Genomic DNA, 21,654 nt, shown 5'->3' with positions numbered 1-21,654 from the left:
TTTTTTGCACCACTTAAAGTCTTATCAATGTCCATGCCATGGCAGTGTTCATATTGTAAGTAGGATTACAACATGAACATCTCATTTTCAGATTTCAGTCTCAGTCTCATTTCAAATAGCCTCAAAACAAAAAGCTTTCCAACCAAAGATGGCTGTGGCAATGATAAATCTTTTTGTAGCTAAGCAGCTGTTTAATTTGATTCACTCTTCTGTGGTTTGTTTTGCCAGCAGGGAACACATTTTAAACCAGGGGTCATCACATTTTCTTTGTAAGGTCCACAAATGAATTAACAAAAGGTCAGAGGTCTGGAACATTATCTTGTATTTCTTTAGACCTTTTTGTGTAATAGAGCATCTTTGAGTACACCGAAAAGGGACACATACATTTTATTAAATAACTCAAACCTCGCACATTCAACAAGACATCATGGTGACTTGACTCAAGGACAAGTGCCTTGGACTCGCCGGCCTGATAAGGTGCCTTGTTGATTGATGATTGGAGCAGAGCCTCAGCACCTGAACTGACCCAACTGAGGACAATCATAGCAGAGGGAATGCTGATGATGTTGATTCTAATATCATAATGCAGTCATTGTCCTGCACCTCTGTGTGACGTCCACATTGTGGACAGCGCTTTGGAAAAAAAAAAAAGTGTCTCATCATCCCAGCATGTCATGACCTGCTTTAATACAATGAAACTAGGGCTGGCAGCCGCTTCACTGAAAATGTATTGAAACTTATTTGTTCAGAAAATGCTCCTTTTACCTGGTAAATTTCTCAGAATCCTCTCAGCACTCTATACTCTTGGATGATATCAAATTTTTTTAGAAACTAATTTGTAATTGCTGTTTTGAATTTTTATATCTAATGTGCATCATATAAATTGTTGCAAATTTTATCCACTACTGCAAAAAATCCAAACTTTTTACAGGCTTTATTGAATTGCCTCAGGAGCACAGAACCCCCATGGTAATTGTAAACATCTGCTTATTCAGACGTAAATGGGATTACAGCACGCCTCTCGTTTAATTAGCCAAGGTATTTCATTTACTCAGAGGTTTTGATCAGCGATGGTGAGCTGAAAAAGGAGGACAGGTTTTAGAGCAACAACAGTTTATAGCCATATTTCAGCTACATGTTGATCTGATCAGATTCAGAACATTTCTGACTGAAATCACAAAAGACTGCAGTCTCTCCGTTTAGCTAGGAGGAAAGGCAATTATTTCAAAGCATTTGCTACTTTTGTGCATTTTCTTTCTCTTGACTATCACTCAAGTGCCACCTTTACTGCATGATGAAAAGACCTTGCTGGGTAACATCACAACTGCAGGTGTAAATTGAGCACTTCAGCAGAGGAGCTCCATTTGGTTTATAGCTAGTTAAGTTATTCATCAGTAGAAGGATGGGCCTTCATGAAAATGGCGAGCATGCCTGCTGCTGTCGCTTCCTGAAATTACACTAGCAGTCCTTTTAGAATGCATTTGTTTGGCCTCAGTGTATGAGCGCCATTTAGAGATGGCCATTTAGAATATTTAATTGAGTATATTTAACTTCAAGGGGGATGATATTTTATTGAAGCATAACATAGTGCATATCAACCATTATAATAAAAACAAAGCCATCTGATCTGACGAGACTTGCTGCTGAAACAGCTTCACAGCAGGAGATAAATAAGAGTTTTTACATTCTGAAGGGGGAAATACACCTTGTATGGCTGATTAAAAGCCTTCCTGAGTTAGAGTAATATGTTAATGTTCTGTATTTGGTAAACGATTAGTTCCTGTAACATAGGGGGATCTGTCAGATTGGCATGAATAATGCAGACAACTCATTATCCAAAGCATTTTTGTGGAACGAAGTCCCGTGGGACCTTGTGGAATTTCTGGCTGATGCATTTTCCCAGAGTGTTTATGCAGGCATTGATGTAGTCAGTCAGTCATGATAGACAAGTTGATGTAGGAAGTGGTGAAATGTGCTGTAGCTGTGGCTTTTAACAGGATGCATCTCCGTTTCACGTCTGCCCTTCAGCTCACTGACAAAACCTGATGAAATTAATTCTATATGAAAAAGCTAAGTGAGTGCCAAGGTAAGTGTCAGCTTAACCAAGCTCAGCTTTTAACTAAAGATTTTTGTCTTTTGATATCAGCATCACCCAACCTCACAGTGATTCGGCTTCTTTAATAATTTTAAATTTTAAATAATAGTTTTAAAATTACACACTCAAGATATTTAGTTTTTTTTCTTTTTTCATTATTAGGTACTGGGCATTTGATAAAAGAAAAAGAGTGTCTGTATTTTAACCGGTCTACAACAGTTCACCAACATCACACACAAATCCACATATCCCAGTTTTCTGTAGCCATGCTGAGTTCAGTTAAACCCAGTGGAGTTAAATGGAAGTGTATGTATTTGCAGCATTCAAAGCATGCGAAAAATGCTTTTGGTTTGTGTTGAGATAGATCCACAGACCTTGCTTTCAGGTGCTTTCAATAAGAACTATTTTCTACCGGAATTTCTACTTCTTTTTATGTTTTTTTTTCAGCTATTGAATCACAACATTTATATTAAGAGTTAATTTATATTTGTTTCTTATAGTTATGGAAATTAGGCCAGGACGGGCAGTGCTGCCTCAGATAAGCAGAGGCAAGGCCAACCTTAACCACAGCTAATCATGTTTTTTTTTCCAGTTTCCAGGTTCCAACATTTAAAATACAGCCTGTTGTCGGAACCTTTGGTGCTTTCATTCTGACTGGCTTAACCAGTGCATGCAAATTTCAGTACCCTGCTCCACAGGGGTGAGTGTGCAGAGTTTATTAGAGGTTAAGGCCTATGTGAAATAGAAGTGCCTCACTGATTTTACTCTGAGTGCATACCTTCTTGGTAATGTCCTCGTGACATACAGTATTAACCTGCTTGACTAACAGGTTACCGAGAATGGCTTGTTCAATTATTTACCTGTGAAAGAATGGTTAAAATGCAGCAGTGTTTTAACGCCGAACTGACTGTAAAGCCGTCAAGCTGTCTCAAAGATTTGTTCCCTTTATTCCCTTTATTTACAATTTAATTACTTTACCTGCATAGTCCCTGACATTTAAAGCCAGACATTGTAAGGGAAGGTTCATTCAGGTGAATGTCCAGACTGTATTGTTAGGTGTATTTAAATACAAGAAATGTAAAAAGGATAAAATAGGTCATGATAATAAAAGCAGAGCTTCCACTTTTTCAGCCCTGGGCTCTGGTTTATTATTGCTTATATAAATTTGTATATTATATTAATTTATTAAGATTTTTTTTTAAGAATTTAAACTTACAGTACATTCTGTACATTCCACATTTGAAATCACACCTTAATAATTAATCATAATAACAGATCAATTTATAGATCCTTGTGCATTTCCTTGAGTGGTGAATGCTAGATCATGAAGTCAGCCAACTTTCACAAATGGCCTGATGTTTGCGAATTAGCCTCCAGTAAAGACTTGCCTCAACAGTATCTTTTGTTCAAAGTAAGCATTCACACATTTTATAAGGTTTTCATTTAACAGTGGAACGCTTTACAGATTGCCAAGCATAAAATATGTTGTACTGCTTTGCTGTGTTCAGTGTTTAGTCTGGTTAACAAATCAATAACTGTCTCAGTGTTGGTATTCAGACTGAGCCTTTTCTGTTGTCTTGATAGTGGTGAGAAACAGGGAGCCATTGTAAAATCTGTACCTCCAAACCATTATTGTAATGCATAAGATTTAAGCTTACCTTGCACTTGTAATATTTTTTTTAAAAAAGTGTCATTGTTTGTATTTACAACTGCAAACTAGAGAAGGAGGTAAACTCTATATATGTTTAGTCTTTTCCCAAACAGTTATTTTATCAAACTGATATATTTAAAGAATGAGTTCTCTGACTCACCAACCCACTAGCTATGATTAAATTTTAATCTTATCTAATATTAGCCTTGCATTTCCACTGATTATTGTTGAACCGAAGCCAATGTGTCAGCAAACACCTCATAAATATCACAATACACAGTGATTCAGGCAGTCTAAACTGTGCTCTAAGACTGGCATTTTTGTCAATAAGGAACTGTTAATAACCCTGAGTAACTGGTGACACCTCACACTGGTGATTAATGACCTCTCTCACTTTGATCAAGTGAACCATCAAAATGTGCCGTTGCCAGTAATGCAATGCAAGTGCAAGAGGTTGACACCAGGAAAAATTTAAGTACATAAATCCACTTCCCTTACTCCAAATCTGCGTCAGAAATGTTTTATAACTCCACACTCAAACCAAAGAATTGATGTATCAATCTTTATTTTATCACTTAGGTTTAGGTGCTTTTTTCGCCCACCAGATTTTTCCTCAGTGATTACAGCGAGCTTAAAGAAAATGCACTCTATTCAATGACAAAAGTGCTTGATGAGAGTCAGCATATTTGTGGGGAGCTGGAACAAGAGCATTAATCAAGTGCAGGGGCAGACCAATAACGGGATCTGTAATCATGCTGGAGCAGCGCTCTAACTTTGGGCAGTGCCGCCTGGTCATTCATCATCTGGAAAAGCAAGAGGCAGAGAGGGAGATTAATAACAAGTACATTAGTCAGTGTTTAGATGCAACCAATGTGCTTCTAGGTCAAGCAAGAGAGTCGCAGTGCCAAAAGAGATGATCTTGATTAGCTAATGATTTGTTAAAAAACCTGATCTGTGTTGAGCCTCTGCTGATTCTGGTAACAATTCTGGTAACGTCACTCTACTTTACTACTCTACTCTCTAAACAGCTTTGTAAAGTGAGGTGTGGTATAGATTGCTTTAATCTTCTATACACCTATACAGACCAGTTTTTGGGCTCTTGTTAATTAAACAGTGAGTGGCAAACTTTGCTGAATTCTTTTGTGGACTCTGTATCATAATTTAATATGTTGCACAACATTTTAAGGAACTTTCCAATATCCTTACCCAGAGATTTCTTCAGCATTTTTTCCCCAGTTTTTCTCCCTCTGGACTGTCTTGCAACAGGCATCTTGGTATTGATTGGTTTTTTTTTATTTCCTTCGACTCTCTATTCCCTCTATCCAGAAGGAGAGCCGGTTAGCATGCACCTCACAGCTGATGCAACCCATTATTTTTGTCTGCCTCACCTTCCCAACCCTCTGTTTTCCTCTCAATTAAGGAGACATTTGTCAGTGCTTTGAGTGCCTGGCAGAAAGAACTGATGCACAGAATGCCATGTGTTACCTGTCTAATTCAGAAAAATTGAGTTGCCAAATAAAAAGAGGAAGAATAAGACACGGAGACCACAACAGAGATTGAACTTTTTTCCCCCCTCTGTAGATGTTGGTACAGTATAATAACAGTGTAATAAAGAGTTTTGAGGTATAACAACATAACCATATGTACATATATATAGACAGCTGTGGCTCAGGAGGTAGAGCGGATTATCCACCAAACAGAATGTCAGTGGTTCGATCCCCAGCTCCTCTGGTTCATGTGTCGTAGTGTCTTTGGGCAAGATACTGAACCCCAAAGTGCCCCCAGTGTGCCCACTGGTGCATGAACGTGTGTGTCCTTGTTAAAGCACTGTATGCTTAAGTAAACACATTGTATGTATGACTGAATGGGTGACTGTGGCTTTGTGTGGTAGAGAAGACTAGAAAAGTGCTGTATAAATGCAGTCCATTTACCATTTAGGGCCACCCGGTTAGCTCAGTTGGTAGAGCATGAGACTCAATCTCTCAGGGTCGTGGGTTTGAGCCCCACTCCGGACGGCACTGCCTCCCATGGGCCCCCACCTGTGGGAGGTGCCATAGGACTTTGTGTGTGCATTGTGGACTGGGCAGCAGTCTCCCCCGCAACCTGGGCCTGGACCCAGATAAGCGGCAGATGATGACATGACATTTACCATTTACATTTTTAGGTTGTTTAGGTTAAAATAAGTACTTCTTTAAGGTTACAGGACCTTCATCATCATGGTTACTATAAACCTGTGGATCGCTCATGGATGAAAGAAACAACATTGACTTTGTTTCAGATGGGAGGCGAACAGCTGTCGCCTGTCAAAGCATCTTTGAATATCTATACTGATGCTTCCTCTTCATGGCAGAGAGTGTGGAGAGGACATCCGACAGTTTAGGTGTTTATTAAATCCCTACCCTATGCCTTAATGCAGAGTGCCCTCTGAAAATGAGTGTGGCTTTAATGCAGTTGACATTTGAGGAAGGTTGGTTGTGAATGGGAATGAGTTTGATAAAGAGCAAGTCTTTGCAGATCTGCATAAAATACACATGCTATGGAGATTATCCTCGCAAATACAACAGTTTTTGCTACAAGATAATGTCAGAAAAAAATACACTGAGAAATCCACCAACGTAGATAATGGGCCCAATCAGTGAGCCTGTTCTGATTATCTGAGATATGACTCACAACACTTGATCCTTAATAACATTCAGAAATTGTATAATGGATTTGGTGCTTATGACATAGATTTTGTCCCAGTTCTTATGTGCATTCATTCATTCAAAATAAATATGCACACTTTAATAAATAAACAAATAAACAGCTACTCTTGCATTGTGTTCAGCTGTTAAGTTTAGGCATATAGTTTTTGTAGCTATGCGATTCGCGATGCGTCACATCTTACCAGCCTTTGTAGCCTAGCAACCAAAGATGAGCGCATATGCGCAAACAACAGTAATAGTTTTTCTCTCTGCATTACGCAGCCACATGACGGTGACCCTCTCATCCACCGGGAGAAAAGTCCAACTGTGCAGCAGCCAGCCGGTGGTTTGTCAGTAGTCCTACAACCGACTGGCACATCTCACCATGGACAATTCCTGAGTAGGAGTCCATCGTTGGTTCCAGAGCCAAAGCTGTGCATAGAGGTGAGCCCAACTGTATTTTGTTGGTACCTCTCAACTTCACGCACCAAATTAGGCACCTTCCCCAAAGAGAGATTCAATTCCATAATCTAAGGGCAAGTTTTCATTGCCGAGGTCCACAGTGACTAAATCTGTTCCACCCCTAGTCTTTGCCGAGAAACTATTGCAGTGATCTCTGCTTTTTGACTTGCAGGATCCTTGGCTCTGGACCAGTGGACCAGCTTGTTTGCCCCAAGCAGATAATCAAGCGGTCACTGAAATTAGCTTTTCTTGAGTCCACGCATTTTTTTGGTCTGGCAGTGTTCCATTAGGTATCCTATTGTATGTGCACTGGTAGAATCAAGTGACAGAGTGCCTGTTGTGAGCCATTCCTTTCCAATACACTTGGTGTTTCCCTTTTTTGGTGTTAAGTCAAGCATGTTGAATCTGGGCATCAGACTCTGACAAGAGCGTACCCTGTTCACTCTCTTGTTTTTGATATTCATCAAGGTGCAGCTGAGGTCTTGAGACTCTCCAGTTCGGTGATGATAGGGCCACAGTCCCACTGTATCTGTGTGATGTAGTCTTTCTTGCTTCATTGGTTTATGATCTCTGATGTACTTCAGAGAGTTTGCAGCTGAGTGTGACAATGTGGCACATCAATATCACCAGGTCTAATTCCCATTAGTCATGAACCTGCAGAGGTGAGAGCAGCAGTTTCGAATAGAGAGCTCGGCTCTACCTATTGCTCAAAGGACGTTATTTTAGGCTAATCCGTTTTTTTGGTTTTTTGGTGTATTGTGACCTATGTGTAATGCAAAAAAATATTGGAGAACAAACAAAAGGCGAACTTTTCAGCAGTTCTCATTTTATGTATTTGGACAGTTCAACTCACATATTGTATCTAGAAGTGCTTCCTCAAAGAAGGTTAGACAAATATAATTAAATAGATGAAATTAAGATGTCCTCCAGCAACTATGGTTGGTTGACCAAAAGGTTAATTTCCACCCTGTTTACAAATGCTGTTTTTTAGCCTTAAGAAAAACATGTATCTTCTAAAATGCTTAACAGCAGCAGACTGCTGCTCATATGGCCAACAAAACAGTAAACTGTAATATATTGCCAGATAAAGAAGTGTGTTTGGAGAGTTGAAAGAGTCCATTTATCTTGAGTTCTGGGAATTACTGGGTGACATCAATACTACTAATATAATGGGTCTGCCATAACCACATCACCCATGTCTATTAGAAACCGTAAAACATTTGTTAATCTGCTGCAAACAGAAGGTGACATTTTAATTATCTTAAGATGTTTTAGTATCTTTAATCGCATTCTCCAATCTAATACCCTTCCTCTTGTGGTCAACAGACTAAAACCGTTTTGAAATGCAGTTTTTCCTGTTTAGTTGGTGTCATTAATATCCACATTTGAATTAATGCTCAAATCAGATGGACCACAGGCATAGTCAATTAGGAGGCCATTTATAACGCAGAGCACAAATAGCCAAAGGACTATATTATAATTACAAAAAACAAACAAAAATCAAAACAAATGCCTAACTTCATCAATTAATGTCAGGACTGATAGGTTACTTTTCTGGGCTCTTTTGTTGGACATCTATTTTTTTTTTTAATATATTCACTGTGTGTGACAGCGAGGACAGTAAGTGATTTGCTATCAGCACAGCACAGTGCCAGGAAAGGTTTGATTTTGCAAAGGGGACAGTCCCAATGTGCTGTCAATGCTTTACCACTAGCTCAAGGAAAATGTGCCAACTATGGACTGATGTGCCATAGATCTAACATGAAAACCACATATTTAAGATGGCGAATCCCTTGCTCAAAACAATGTGAGGTGTTAAACAGCATTCCAAATGCAGATCACACACGGACATACACTATGACAAGGGAAAAAATATTCATTTCAAAATTGTCGATAGACGTCTGCCCACATCTACCCACAATACATCCCTGCTCATATTTCTAAGATATGAATTTTGAAGGTGTTTTTGTCAGTGCTGTGCACGGAGCATTCCTACCTATTTGATACATTTTAATGTTTAGCCTTTCATCTTTACTCAAGCCAATGACAAGGTCACAATATACAATGCTTTTCACAAAACTATTTCACAGTGAATACTGAGTCAAGAAGAGTTCACTTTTCCATCTTTCCTCGTTGAAGAAACTTCGCAAGATAAATTACTTCTTGATGTTTTATATCCACTTTGAAGAAAGGTTACTTAAGGACATTTTAATCAAATCAGCAACCGCAACATCAGTATGTATATTATTGGTTCAGTGGCCCTATTTTCAGTGTCTTCTTTGAAATGACATTGCCACATAAGCACCCAAGTACACAGAGACGAAGACACACAGTGTCAGTGACAATGCAACAAAATCCTCCTTGCTCAGCAGGGCATCTCTCCTCCCATCATTCGAGATCTTGTTGCTGTTTGTAGAGTCAAGTCACCCTCATGACGCACTGTGGTCCCTGTGGTACCATCCCTGTGAGACAGTGCTTTTGTTTCTTTACAAAGAAAAAACACAGGGGTTGCTTACCCCTTCGTTCACTCTGACAGCGGGCACGCAGAGCTCATTGTATGGGCATGGCTGAGCATGCTGAAGTGAACACAGCAGTTGAGCTATTATATACAGGACTGGTCAAGCTGACATTTCTCAGAATAAAAAAAAAAAAAAAGCAAAGATCCAGTATTTGGAAATGACAGATTCCTCTTTTGTTTATAATGATTTTTAAAAAGTATAGCCCTGGAAGGGGTAAAGTGGCACACACACAGACAGATCGATGGATCTCTGATTAGACTTAACCCCACAATCCGACCTGATCAATCTGATCTGAAAACATTGTTTAATGATTTGGTCAGCTATTTTGTTGATGGTTTTATCCATGCTAATAACATGGCTCTAGAGATGACAATGACGGTCTGTCTGCCAGTCAGTTTACAACCACTTTGGTCGAGGCTGAACGATCTCAAAAAACGTTAGATTGAAATTTTGCCCAGACATCCATTGCCTTCATAGCCTGAGGTCTACCAAATTCAGTGATCCTCAGACCTCATGGCTGACTTTTATGATTTTGAATTAAATGTATCCATTACTGGCTATTAAATTTGGTTCATCCATGTTCCTTTCAGGATGAACTGTAATAACTTTGGTGGTCCCGCTAACTTTTCATCTAGCACCATCATCTGATCCAAATTTTTTAATTTATATTAGCAAATATTAGCACTAGCATTAGTAATTGTCAGAATGTTAATGTGCTGACGTTAGCATTTATCTCAGAGCTCACACTGTGTATAGTGTCACTTTGTTTATAGTATTTATTTTCTACAGTAAATCTTTATATTCTTTATATTCTTTATAGAGTCTTTATATTTTTTATTTTTTTTATACTGGGTGTCTGAATCTGTCTCTTTGCTGCTGTGACGGATGCAGTTTCCCCATTGTGGGACTAATAAAGGTGTATCTTATCTTAAAGCAGCACTGTGCCTAAGTACAACTTCATTTCAAGTTTATTATTTATTATTTTAATAAAAGATCTAATAAAATACAGCCTCTGTGGTGCTCTGCAAATGAAAAATATCATTGCTATCCTCTATGTCAAAAACTTCTGCTGTGTATTTCAACATTGCCAAATAGGGCGGACCTGGATGCCTTGGCCCTGGGTTAGCTGTGAGAGTTAATGGATGGAGATTGCTGATTCCCTAGGCTCTCCATCAACACACCATGTCAGACAAGTCCAATTAATGCCAAAGTACCACTTAGTCCCAGACATGACCCACCATGAACCAGCGTGAACTCCTGCACGCATCAGTCCAATGAAACTTTTAAAACAGCTGTTTTAAAAATGCCCTAGCTTACTACAGCACAACGCAAGCCCTAGGGTACGTCAATATTACACTACTATTTGAAGGTTTATTAAAGTAAAGTAAACTTTATTGTCCTCAAGGGGAAATTTGTCTTAGGCTGTGCTACAGTCTGTTGCTTTACATAAAAACATAGAAGCCTCAGAAAAACAGAAGAAGCATTTGACATGACTCAAGACAGTTTCTTCAAATAAAAAAAAAAAAAAATCCTTAAACATAAAAGACACATTTGACTATACATTTGACACTGACAGCAGTGGTTTAAGACACATTAACATTTGTCTTTGCACTGCCAGTGACAAATTGAAGCTAAAGCTCACAGAGGAAACCTGTCATGTCAGCTTTCCTGTTTTCAAACAAACACAAGTTGCTAACATTAGACGTAGTCATTAATTGCAGGTGGAAAAGTAAAAGCCTTCAAAACACCACAATTTTGTCACATTATGTGCAAGCATGAATAACCTTTTAATTGGACTAGAAACAGCAAGGTTATGAGAGACCGCTTTCCAGGTGGTGAGGGATTGTGTTCAGCTGCTCAACCATACAATTTTACCTGTCCTTACTCGTACAAGTATGTCCTTATACTATGAAAACATGTGTGAAGGCGTCTGTATTGTCATGTTTTTCACCTTTTTTCCTTCCATTTCAGGGAAGAGGCCATGATGTCCACTTACTTTGAGACAGTAGAGGACCTGCTGGCATCTTTTGGGCCCGTCCGTGACTGTTCCAAAGATAATGGTGGCTGCAAAAAGAACTTCAAGTGTGTGTCTGACCGACAGTTAGACTCATCTGGCTGCATGGTAAGTGTACTCAGATGGCTAGTCTGGGTTTTTTTCTAGATGACACACTGACGTGTGGTAAGTGTACAGTGTTTTTAATGGTGGCAACTACGGTTGATCCAAACTTAAATAAAATTCACCTGTGTCAATTAAAGCTTCCTGGGTTTACAAAGATATGTAAGTACATGGTTGTTTAAAATTTTTATGGGCCTGAAAGTCTAATATTATCATACAGTGAATACATTGTGACTGCAAGTATGGGTTTCTGTGTGTGTATTTTTTGCATATTATGTCCGTGTGAGAGATGCGCTTGTCAGTGATAGACCCACTGATAAAAGGCCTAGTAGCTCCACTTATCATCCAGGCCTGCTGTCAGCTGAACAGGTGTTGAGCTGAAGCTCACTAGCTAGCAGAGCTCAGTGGCTGTTGACAACCAATTTCTATGGGAGAGCAGACTTGAACCACACTAATACTGGATTCAAGACTGGACTTTAGTCTAGCTGGACACACATGAGCTACAGACATGCTGTCTCGGGCATGCTAGCATTTAAGCTTGTCATGTTCCTTTTTATTTTACCCATAACTGGGCACGAGCTACCCATTGGTTTAGGGTACTTTGGAAAATTCAGGAATCAGAATAAGGAGACCCTGACAAACAATGGCCCATTGCCTCAAAACAGTTAATGAAATAAACAACAAATAAAATAACTGTAAAAACATGTGGTGTATGAATTGAGCTGTTCTAATAATGGCCAGTGCTTGTGCTGTTATTGCAGGGCATTGCCGCTAAAAGACTGATTAAGTACTGAAGTGAAACATGGTATATATTTTAAAACTCATTTGCATAATCACCTCTTTTTAATGTTTTTTCCCAAGATAAATGCCACTCATTAAATTTGCATGCCATCTGCTGTATCCTATCTTGGCTTTTGTGATGTTTCCAAGCAATCCATAATATTTTATGTGCCGTTTACAGCCATAATTAGTATGCTATGGTTTGGTGCACTTTGTGTACGTATGGACACTATGGAGCCTATGGCTAGAAGCAGTTATGACTCACACTGTTGTGATGTGTGCCTGGTATTGATTGTACACGGACTTAACCTTTTGTGATACTGTCTGCTTCAGTCTGATTTCGGTATATGTGACACTATGAACTTAAATTGTTCCCCATTTGAAACTTAGGGAAAACACAGAAATTGCCTTTTGAAAAAGATTAACAACATAAGATCTTTAAGTTTACTTAAATGTCTACTACAGGGCCGTTAGTCACAATATAATATGGATCATTAGAAATTTATTCCAGTGACAACAGCTAAGTAAAAGTAGTGTTACTAATAGCATTATTAATATGCTTCTTTTCCCCATTAGATACTACTACTATTATGTGTAGAAAATCTACAACAAATACATATTTAATATATTTAATGATGGAGCTGTTTTTTTATGTCCTTCTTTGATTCATCAACCATAGTTTGACTTTAGATGTAACATTGTAAAATGCAGAGCAAAAGAGGTTGTCTTCTGGCATATTTACAAGTGCAGGGTGACTGGAAACTTCCGATGCCAGGCTTTTGACAGCACGGGGCGGGCCTGTGTTGTAAAGTAATTAAATTGATGATCCATCTCAATTGCTGGAGGATGGTTTGGAGAGTCATTAAGAGCTTGGACGGGGCTACAAATCGACTGGTATTTTTCGTTGTTTGCGTCGACCAAAGACAAACACTGATACAACAGTTTTCTTGTTTTTCTTTCTTCTTCCTTGTCTTTTAATTTAAAAAAAAATGATCGCTTCTGTTCTAACAAAAACTTCTATTTACAATATTCATGAAAAACCTCACTGGAACTTTTCCTACACTTCTGTCACGCTGTTATCATACAGCTGTCTGTAATTTTGTCTGGCACTCCTCATAAATGATGAATAACAAACAGCTTTATTCGTGACAGTGCCGTTAATCAGTAATGTACACCATGACTGACAGACTTACCCAGGCACCTTGTAGAATGAGCAAAATACAGACGTTACATAGCACATGTAATATGTTCAGCAAGACACTTCTTAATCACTTCTGTACAGATCAAGTTATTCTGCCCATGCCCTCAGCAAATTCATCCTCCACAATTTACCTCCCACTGTGTTACCATGACGACAATTCCATATTAATAAACCTGAATCATATCCCCCATCATTCATCAGAACCAAGACAATTTCCATCCTTGACATATTTACTAGCTTGTGGCTGTTTTTTATGGCCAAGGTAGGTTTTAGTTTACCCATAGTGGTAATTGCCTTTTGCCCCAAACATGCTCACAGTGTAATATTCAGTATACTGTCACAGATAATATGATAACATTTTATAATAACCCTTGGTTTTGGCGTTTGTTTGGGGGTCCTCTGCACCTGCGATATGGATAATTTATTAAGAATATGCATGAACAGTGATGGTACACTGTCACTCTTTCCTGAATGGCATAATGAAATGTGGCTTCCAAGTAATGCATGTACTTCATACATCTCATACCTTTTCCTGCCTTTTTTATAACATGTTAATGTTTGCAAAGCTGTAGTGAGATCTCGCAATAATGAGTTACGTCTATAAGTATAATTAAATATTTAATTATGAATATTTGGTTTAATGATATTGAATATATGCTACCACTTTTCGTTTGCATTTATTAAACTAACAATATTGAACGTGTAATACTGTTAATACAAATTCAAAATGTAAATTCAATACACTGTTAGCATGGGTGCATGATTACATATGTACATATGTGAAATAGCTGATATCTGTACAGCAATTTACAGGTACACCTGTAACAATGGTTGCAATGATGTTTTATGCATTTACACCATGATAGTAGAATTTGCATCCTATACAGGGCTGGTGAGTAAAATTGAACTGGCAGTTTCTCATACTAAACCTATGTCACTACAATGAATCCTTATTACACCCAGAGGTGGAAATGTAGTGGTCAGCGGAGAGAGTGTGTATAAAATATGAATGAATACATGCTAATAAGCCTTTGGATTGTTTGTCAAATTTTGTCCCATGTCAAGTCCCTGGATGTATTATACCAGACTCTTTTATTAACTCTTGAGTCCACGTACATACATAAACAAAGAGAACATTTTTTTTTCTCCCACAGCTAACCAGCAGCGTGCACATAGAACCATATCAAAGAACTGCCAAGGATTACCACTTTAAATAAAGAAAAGCAAAGGCAAAGAGAAGATTTAGAATCAACTCGCACTTTCATGAAGTATAAATGTTGTATGAAATATTACACTAAAATAATTCAGAACAGTCTCACGCCTCCGTGTATGGCTGATTAATACGGAGACAAAAAGACTGACAAAGCCTTCTAGTCTTCAAAGATTAACACAGAGGATCACAGACACAGTGGTATTATTTTCTTTTCTGACTCTTTTGGGTTGGTGTTATTTTAACCATCCTTGTCAGAGTGGGTGCTAACACAGAGCAGTGACATGCCACACGGAGGGCTTAAAATCCATTATCAGAGTCAGTCCCTCAAGGCTGTCTGCTGCTCTTAAAACAGTTGAAATGCATTTGCAATGAATTAAATTCTAGTCTGAGCCAGTGCTGAAGTTTTGGAGACATTGCATTCCATTTTTGCCCGTGTTCCCTTTCTGCTGCTGCTGAGCCAGGGAGGATGACAGGTGGTTTATTCTTGTGCTCACTAACCTCAGCTTATAACAACAGCTGTTGTAAGCGCAGGTTAGCGATTTCAGACAGCTAATGTTTTTGTGCTAGCACTTTCTTTTTTCATCACTTGGTTCATCAAACACCGGTTGGCTGTATTGTAAGGTACAGTATGTGCTATGTAAAACTGTATATTGTTATGCTGTTTACACTGTGGCCTGCACTGCTGTTTCCATGATCACAGTGAGAAGTGGATAATGCTAAATGTTTCTGCACTAATGGTTGCAACTAAAGAAAGAGAAAGTAGGATAGAGAACAGAACAATATGTTAGGTCTCACTGAGGTCTTCTTTTTTTCAACAGAGACCTGTGTACATGAAAAAAAAAACATACAGTGTAAATGCGTAGATAAACACAAATGAAACTGTTTACAATATACAATACAGTTAGAAGTGGCAGTTAGACTTCTGGATGACAGTGGTGTAAAATCTTTTTTTTTCTTTTACTTATTGCATTTTGTAAGGAACTTAGTATTTGAAACCTTTTTTGCCATGCTCAATTTTAACATGGTGCTCTGAACAAGTCCTCCAACCTAAATGACCATATAGGCCCTTTGTCCCTGCCCTTGCATATAGCAGGGTTCCAGCAGCAGGCGTGACCCTACTGAAACCCCACCAGTCTTCCTCTCCTTTACCTCTCCCACTTCCAACAACGATCCAGTGTCTAGTTCTGTGTATTGTCATGAGTTTTCTGTAAGCAGAATAACCACTGACTAACTTCTTGGAAAGTTTACAAAGTTTTGTGCCCATATTTAGTGATTCCAACACACTAATTTAGCTCAAAGTCCTGTTAGTTTGTGCAGAATTTGTAAAAACTACCCTGTAAATATGGAGCACCTGGCAGTAGTGTAGTAGGAGTGAGAAACCATTTTTTGTTGTTTTACACCTTTTCTCTTGTTTGTGATTTAGGAGCTGAGGTTAGAGATTTGTAATTTGTTTACATTTGGTTTTCTTTGCCAGGGAAGTTTAGGGCTAATTAGTGAATTTATGTTTGTTGTTTTGGGCTTTGCTCAGCTCTGAAGTTAATAAACTGCTACTCCGGTCTTTGAGTCATACCGTGCAGCTGTGCAGCTTTCTCATGAGTGGGAAGAAGAGTCACACAGCATGTTATGTCTAGTTTTCCCCTAGACCAGGGACATAACACCCTGTGAGAAGGAAACTTCACTGGGCAGATGTGAGTTGTGAGAACAGCAACAATCTAGCATTTAGCCAGTGGTGTGGAATGAATGGTCGAATTCTCGTTGAACCTGTGGTCAATGTACCGTGTCATCCGCTGTGTTTGTGTGTGAAAGGAGTATTACTGATGCACTCTGTGAACTCTCCTGGGGCTGCTTGGTGAAGTTCAAAACTCTGTAAACATGGCTTTTCCTGGTAGCTTGCCATTTTTAAAGTTTAAGTTTGACAACTGCAGCATATTGTGGTTTCTATGCTTTTAGGGAATGGTGGAATGTTTTTCTTTATGGCACATTGTTGTATCCAGCTACAGTATCTGTCTTCCTAATGGAAGTACTCAGAGGCTGAGCAGATGGTCGGATATTAGTGGCATATCTTTCATCAGTTGATATCCCTTTTGGGACATCTCTGGTAAAGTTGTTTGGATGCTGGGATGGAAAAGATGCATTTTTCAACTTCAGGCGCCACCTGAAACTTTAATTTTAGCCTGTCAAATTCCAGTAGTTTATAACAGTTTAGAGGAGACAGATACTGTTGTCTCCAATCTCATTTTAAGGCGCTTGTATAGTGTCTCAGTATGCAAGAGTTTATTAAAATGTGTGACACACTCCAAAAGTCAGGAATTAAATGATGAGTTGTCAGCGTGGAGCCAGATTTCCACTTGGTTGCCTCTGGTTTGCATAAAGAGTCAGCAGGGAGGAAAGTTCCACCTAAACTTTTGTTTGGGTGGAATTGCCCTAATCCCTCTACGCACCATCCCCTGTACGTCTCCACGGTCCCGTGTTCCTGGCAGCTGAGCGTTATGACTCCCCCTGCTCTGCTGCACAACACAGCTCAGTTTATCATTACCCCTGAATTTCAATGCTTTATGGTTTAAAGCAAATACACTGTAATAATTTTTTCATCCTTTCAGTCCGACACTGTTGATTAAATGCCAGATCAAGTGTGTCATTTAGTGTACCACAGAGATCTGCATTACACTACTGCAGCCAAGGGTTGGAATTAAGATCTGTGCACAATGGAATACAGTTCAGACAATCCTGTTGAGGTAAATATTACCAAGTATTTTGAGCATAACATGAAAACCAAGACATGTAATAATGTGTAGTTATATTCAATATATTAATATAATCTAATTATAATGTGTCTCTTATTATCCAAGGCTTTTGAATGGGTGAAATTATTATATGAGCAACAACCGAAGCAGTGCTTTTGTTTTATGGTATAATTGTATCATAATCCACTAATTTAAGGGGGCACTCTCCCCCCATGGTGGTTCCAGTATCTTATGTATTAATTTGACAGTCAGTCAATTCAGTGGCTCAGTTCCAAACCAAAGCAAACATTAAATGGATTGAGAGAAAGTATTAAATCACACAGGCTTTATTTCCCAACTGACAGTTTTGATATGCTGAGAAAGATTGGTGTTTGAAATTTCCTCTCCATTCTTATAATTTTAACAATTTTATAAATGATTAGAGGGGAGGTTTGGAAGACTGCTTATGTGACTTCATGATATGAAGGTGGCTAAACAATTATAGGCCAATCTCTAAATGATCATGCCTTGCAAAAAATACTAGAATCTCCAGTAATTTACCAACTTTAAATCATTCCTTTTGGCACATTCTTATTTAAATACACACCAAGCAGGTTTGAGAGGAAAGCACGACACTGTTACTGCCGCCATACTTGCTTTAAATGACATAATTTCAGCTTTGGATAATAAGAAACACTGAACATGCTCTGAGCTTTTTATTGACCTTTCAAAAGCATTTCTTAGAGTTGATTAAGCATTACTTTTAAAGAAACTTGATAATATTGGTTTTGATTAAATTGCCTATAATTGGTTCCAGAGCTGTCTCATGAACAGACAGCGTGTAGCAATGGGAGCTGTTAAATCTGAATTTGTCCACATTGCAAAAGGTGTCCTACAAGGCTCAGTCTTGAATCTTTTCTGTTTATTTTGCACATGGATGATATTGTTTCTGCTGTATTACATTGCTGATACTGTACAGTCTGCTGTAGAATCTCTCCAGCACTGCTTTGGTGATTTAGAAGTTGCACTCACTAACCATAAGTTTGTTTTAAATGCAGAGAAAACTAAGTTCTCAGAACCAAAAATCCCTTGGACTGATGAACAGATTTCTTTCAAATATCATGAATCAAATTTAGTGAGTAAAACAAGGCAAAAGAATGATTTCTTTTTCTTTAGGAAAAATCCTGCTTTCCATTGCATTGTAGAAAACTGTTGTTGAGGGAACTTTTTTGGGTAGTTTTGGAAGTTTTGGGTTATGGTTACATCTTTACAGACAGACATGCTTTGGCAGCAGTTCTAAAACCCCTTGATGATTTCTACCGATCTGCACTCTGGTTCATTACTGGTGATGCTTATAACACTCATCATTGTATCCTGTACAAAAAAAGTAGGGGTGGTCCTCGCTCTCTGAGAGAAGTGCTTTGGATACTTAGTTGTTTATTCACAAGGCCCCTATTGGAAAGCTGCCTTCGTGTGTTACTTCCATCCTTGTTTGGTCCACTGGACCACATTACACTAGGACTAATGACTAGCTTACGCTCCATGTCCCTCGAGTTCATACTGTGCTTGGAAAATCTGCTTTTGGCTTCTTTGCACCATCCACCTGGAACTCACTACAAAGCACTTTAAAAAAAGTAATTTGTTGGTAACTCTTGGCCATTTTAAATCCATAATTTTAGAGCTTTTAACTTCTGTTTGTGTCTATTCTAATTTATTTTGTTCTTACATTATTTACTAATTGTATTTATGTGTTTGTTTTAATTGATTGTTATTCTTGCATCTTGCATCTTTATTGTTTTGCATCTGCTCGGCGTCATCATAAATGAGGACTTTTGCCCTCAGTGATTTTCAAGCTTAAATAAAGACATAAATAGATGTAGATGGACTAGTTGTGAACATAAATACAGATAATATCTGTTATTCTTTGCTGCAAGATTAAAATATCAAGAGGTAGAAAATATTTATTGCTCAGCTGTTACAGTAAGTTGTAATATATTGCTGTTCTTGCTATTGCTATTATGCTATTTCAATAGATATCTTAATGGAGTAGCATTTGTATGTCTGTCGTTTGTATATCTTTTTATATCTCTCCCTCAGAGGCCTATTTCAAGAAATCCATCCAACACTACTTAATATAAAAGTGTGTCCATTACCACTGCTTATATTTTCTATATTTTATTTCCTGACATGAACAAAGATAACTCATCGTTAACAGACCACGTCTCTGTTGTCTTCATCATCAAAGGAAGCAAGTAACAGCAGTTCTTAAATGCCTTTGGCGATCACGCTGAGCTGAGAGCAGCAGAGTGTGATTGAGTCGCAGGACAAAGCAATCCTTTACTCTTAGTGTCATCTGTTGTGTTGTCACCACTAAAGAAAGGAGGATGACAAATAAAGACAAAATGGCCTGTAAACACAGTCAGGCTCCGTAGTGCAGAATGGACTCATCCTGATTAGTTGAGCACATACAGACAGATTTTCACAGTGAAGAGTGCTCAATATTTAATCAGAGCATGATTGTGTTAGAGAGTGAAACCTATGTGAAATAGAACAAGGCAATGTGTTTTTTAATGTGTATCCATCCAAATACAGTGTATGTTTGCATTTGTAAGCCATTTGCAAAAAAAAAAAAAAAAAAAATAAGAGGATCAAAATAAAAAAAGACAAGCTAAATCTATCTTAAATAGCAAAGTCTGTTTTTGCCTTTGGGCAACACCATTCCCAATAGCTAAGAGACAACTGTGTGTTTTCTCACTAAAGATTAAGTATGAATTCACATGAATATGAGGAACAAACAGCTGGGGAATGTATTGCACCCTCACAAGTTTTTTTTTTTTTTGCTCTTGCAGCAATAAAACTGTTGTGCCTAATTTAACCCATTTGAACAGCGGTGGAGCTGCGGGGCATGCATCTCTGCCACCTCTAAACCAGATTAGGCTGTCAAATATGCTTTTAGAGTATTTGATTTTTTCCTCCCCTGCCTGTCTGTGTGATTTAAAGTTACACTGTTTCAAAGACTTTTTTTTGATACTTGTGTTCTTTTGAAGACTCGGCACACGTCTTCCCAAACAAATTATTTCCATATTTTCCTTGTTTCTCAAGTCTTCACTGTTTACATAATTTCCCCAGCCATGTTCTGTTGTAATTTCCAAAAGTTGCAGAGTGAAAATATATAAATCTGTGATCATGGATTGGTCACACTTTTCTTACTGTCTCTTCTTTTTTTTTTTTTTTTTCAAATGTGTGATCGCCACTAAGTGTGACCATCTAGCATCTTAATCTTGACAAGATTATTACGAGACAGAGTTCTCAACAGATTATACTCAGCTCCTGATTAAAGCTGAGAGCACTGATGGGTGATTAGCAGAATGAATAGCTTCATTCTGAATGCATGAGCCTTAATTTCCAAGGGTTATCAATGTGCAGTATGTAATGTGTAGGGCGATATATGTGCAGTTCTGTTTGATGTGTTTCATTTTTCTTCCATTTCTTCAAACCTGCTTACCTTGTACTTTTAATCCCCCTAAGTATAGTCAAGAGTGAAATACCATCACTCTGGTACTTAATGGTGTCATAAAATTCTCATTTGTGATATCCCCCAGAGAATATGTACAGTCAGCCCTTAGTGCTTTATTTGTTACCTCTATTTGCCTGCATTCATGGATGCAGCGGATACACAGCAGTAAAAGACGGAAAAAAGATAATATGTAAACATACAGTTCATCAAATTTTATCTAGTAGTTGAAGCTTTTAATTAACTGTGATTGAAATTGCACATTTGTAAGCACAAAAACACACACACATCCACACTTGTGTGTAATGTGTCCTTTTTACTGCTTCTTTTAAATATTTAATATAGTAAACAATGAGTAGTATTTCAGCCGCCAGGATCTAATGTTCTTTATGTGTTTTCAATGAGTGATCAGCTGCCAAGATATTAATTATGGTTCTAATTATAACAACATGTCAGTCAACAAAGTTGTGTTTTCATTTCTTGGAAAAGTGTAGCCGATCTCTTGGCCTGTTCTCATTGTGCTGCCATAGCAGAAGCACCACAGAAGAACTGACTGAAATTCATTTATCTGAGATGCAAATCCTCCCCCTTCCCCAACCCTTGTGTCTTTGGAGAGTTGTCTGAACAGAAAGAGCAAGTAGCTAGTGGGCTGCGCTAATGGCTAACCTTAAGTCCTTTCATTCACCCACAGAGTGC

At 38.3% G+C, this 21,654-nt stretch overlaps 1 protein-coding gene across 2 annotated transcripts in view; it reads left to right on the top strand.

Annotated features, from left to right (window-relative positions):
- Positions 1-21,654, top strand: part of LOC121195502 (astrotactin-2-like) — a 234,233-nt gene that overhangs the window by 129,833 nt on the left and 82,746 nt on the right. For both annotated transcript variants that reach the window (XM_041059005.1, XM_041059003.1), the window contains one exon: positions 11,383-11,533. In XM_041059005.1, the coding sequence (XP_040914939.1) occupies positions 11,383-11,533 (151 nt within the window). The remainder of the gene's footprint in view (positions 1-11,382; positions 11,534-21,654) is intronic.

Source organism: Toxotes jaculatrix, chromosome 16, assembly GCF_017976425.1.
Source record: "Toxotes jaculatrix isolate fToxJac2 chromosome 16, fToxJac2.pri, whole genome shotgun sequence".
Lineage (NCBI taxonomy): Eukaryota > Metazoa > Chordata > Actinopteri > Toxotidae > Toxotes > Toxotes jaculatrix.
This window is presented reverse-complemented; position numbering and strand designations above follow the sequence as displayed.